At 69.8% G+C, this 686-nt stretch overlaps 1 protein-coding gene across 1 annotated transcript in view; it reads left to right on the forward strand.

Annotated features, from left to right (window-relative positions):
- CASKIN1 (CASK interacting protein 1) overlaps positions 1–686 on the forward strand; it is a 16,600-nt gene that overhangs the window by 9,591 nt on the left and 6,323 nt on the right. Inside the window, 1 exon segment of the mRNA XM_010002608.1 lies at positions 132–250. Coding sequence (XP_010000910.1) covers positions 132–250 — 119 coding nt within the window.

Consider the following 686-nt stretch of genomic DNA (forward strand, 5'->3'; position numbering starts at 1 on the left):
CTCCCCGTCCCGGGGTGCGGGACACGTACCAGGACGTGGCAGTGGCTCCGGCAGAACACGGCCACGCTGCAGCATCCCTCAGCCTGGCCATGGGGCTCAGTGCCCTGATGGCATCTCCTCTCCCCGTGCAGGTGGCGACCGCAGCAGCCTGGGCAGCACGGGCAGCGTGGCCTCTGCCCGCAGCTCGGGGAGCGGGCAGAGCGCAGGCAGTGGGGCGCACGCCCTGCACGCGGGCTCTGAAGGCGTCAAGGTAAGACCAGCCTGAGGTGGCACTGGGCTCTGTCCCCAGCACCAGTACTTGCTCTGGGGCAGGCGTTTGCTGCCCCGTCCCACCTGGCGTTGATGCTCAGCCGGGTGCCACGGGGCTGTGGCTGTCACCAGTGGTGGCCAGTGGTGTGTCCCCTCCCAGCTGGCCCCTGGCTGCATGCTTCAGGGTGCCTCCTCACTGCACATTGTGCTGCACACTGCATACTGCACTGCATGCTGCGCTGCCTGCTGCGCCGTGTGAGCCCACCTCCCTGGCATCCTGCCTTGCTTAGGCTGGAGCGGGCCCCGGGGTCTGCACACCCTGCATCCCAGCGCGGTGCCGATGGCCAGAGGGGCTCTGCTCTGCGGGCAGGAGGGTCCCCACAGCCCCCGGCAGCCTGTGCTGGGCGTGCGTCACGGCAGGACTTGGGGGGGGCTCT

Source organism: Chaetura pelagica, unplaced genomic scaffold (assembly GCF_000747805.2).
Source record: "Chaetura pelagica isolate M959 unplaced genomic scaffold, ChaPel_1.0 scaffold438, whole genome shotgun sequence".
In the NCBI taxonomy this organism is placed as follows: domain Eukaryota; kingdom Metazoa; phylum Chordata; class Aves; order Apodiformes; family Apodidae; genus Chaetura; species Chaetura pelagica.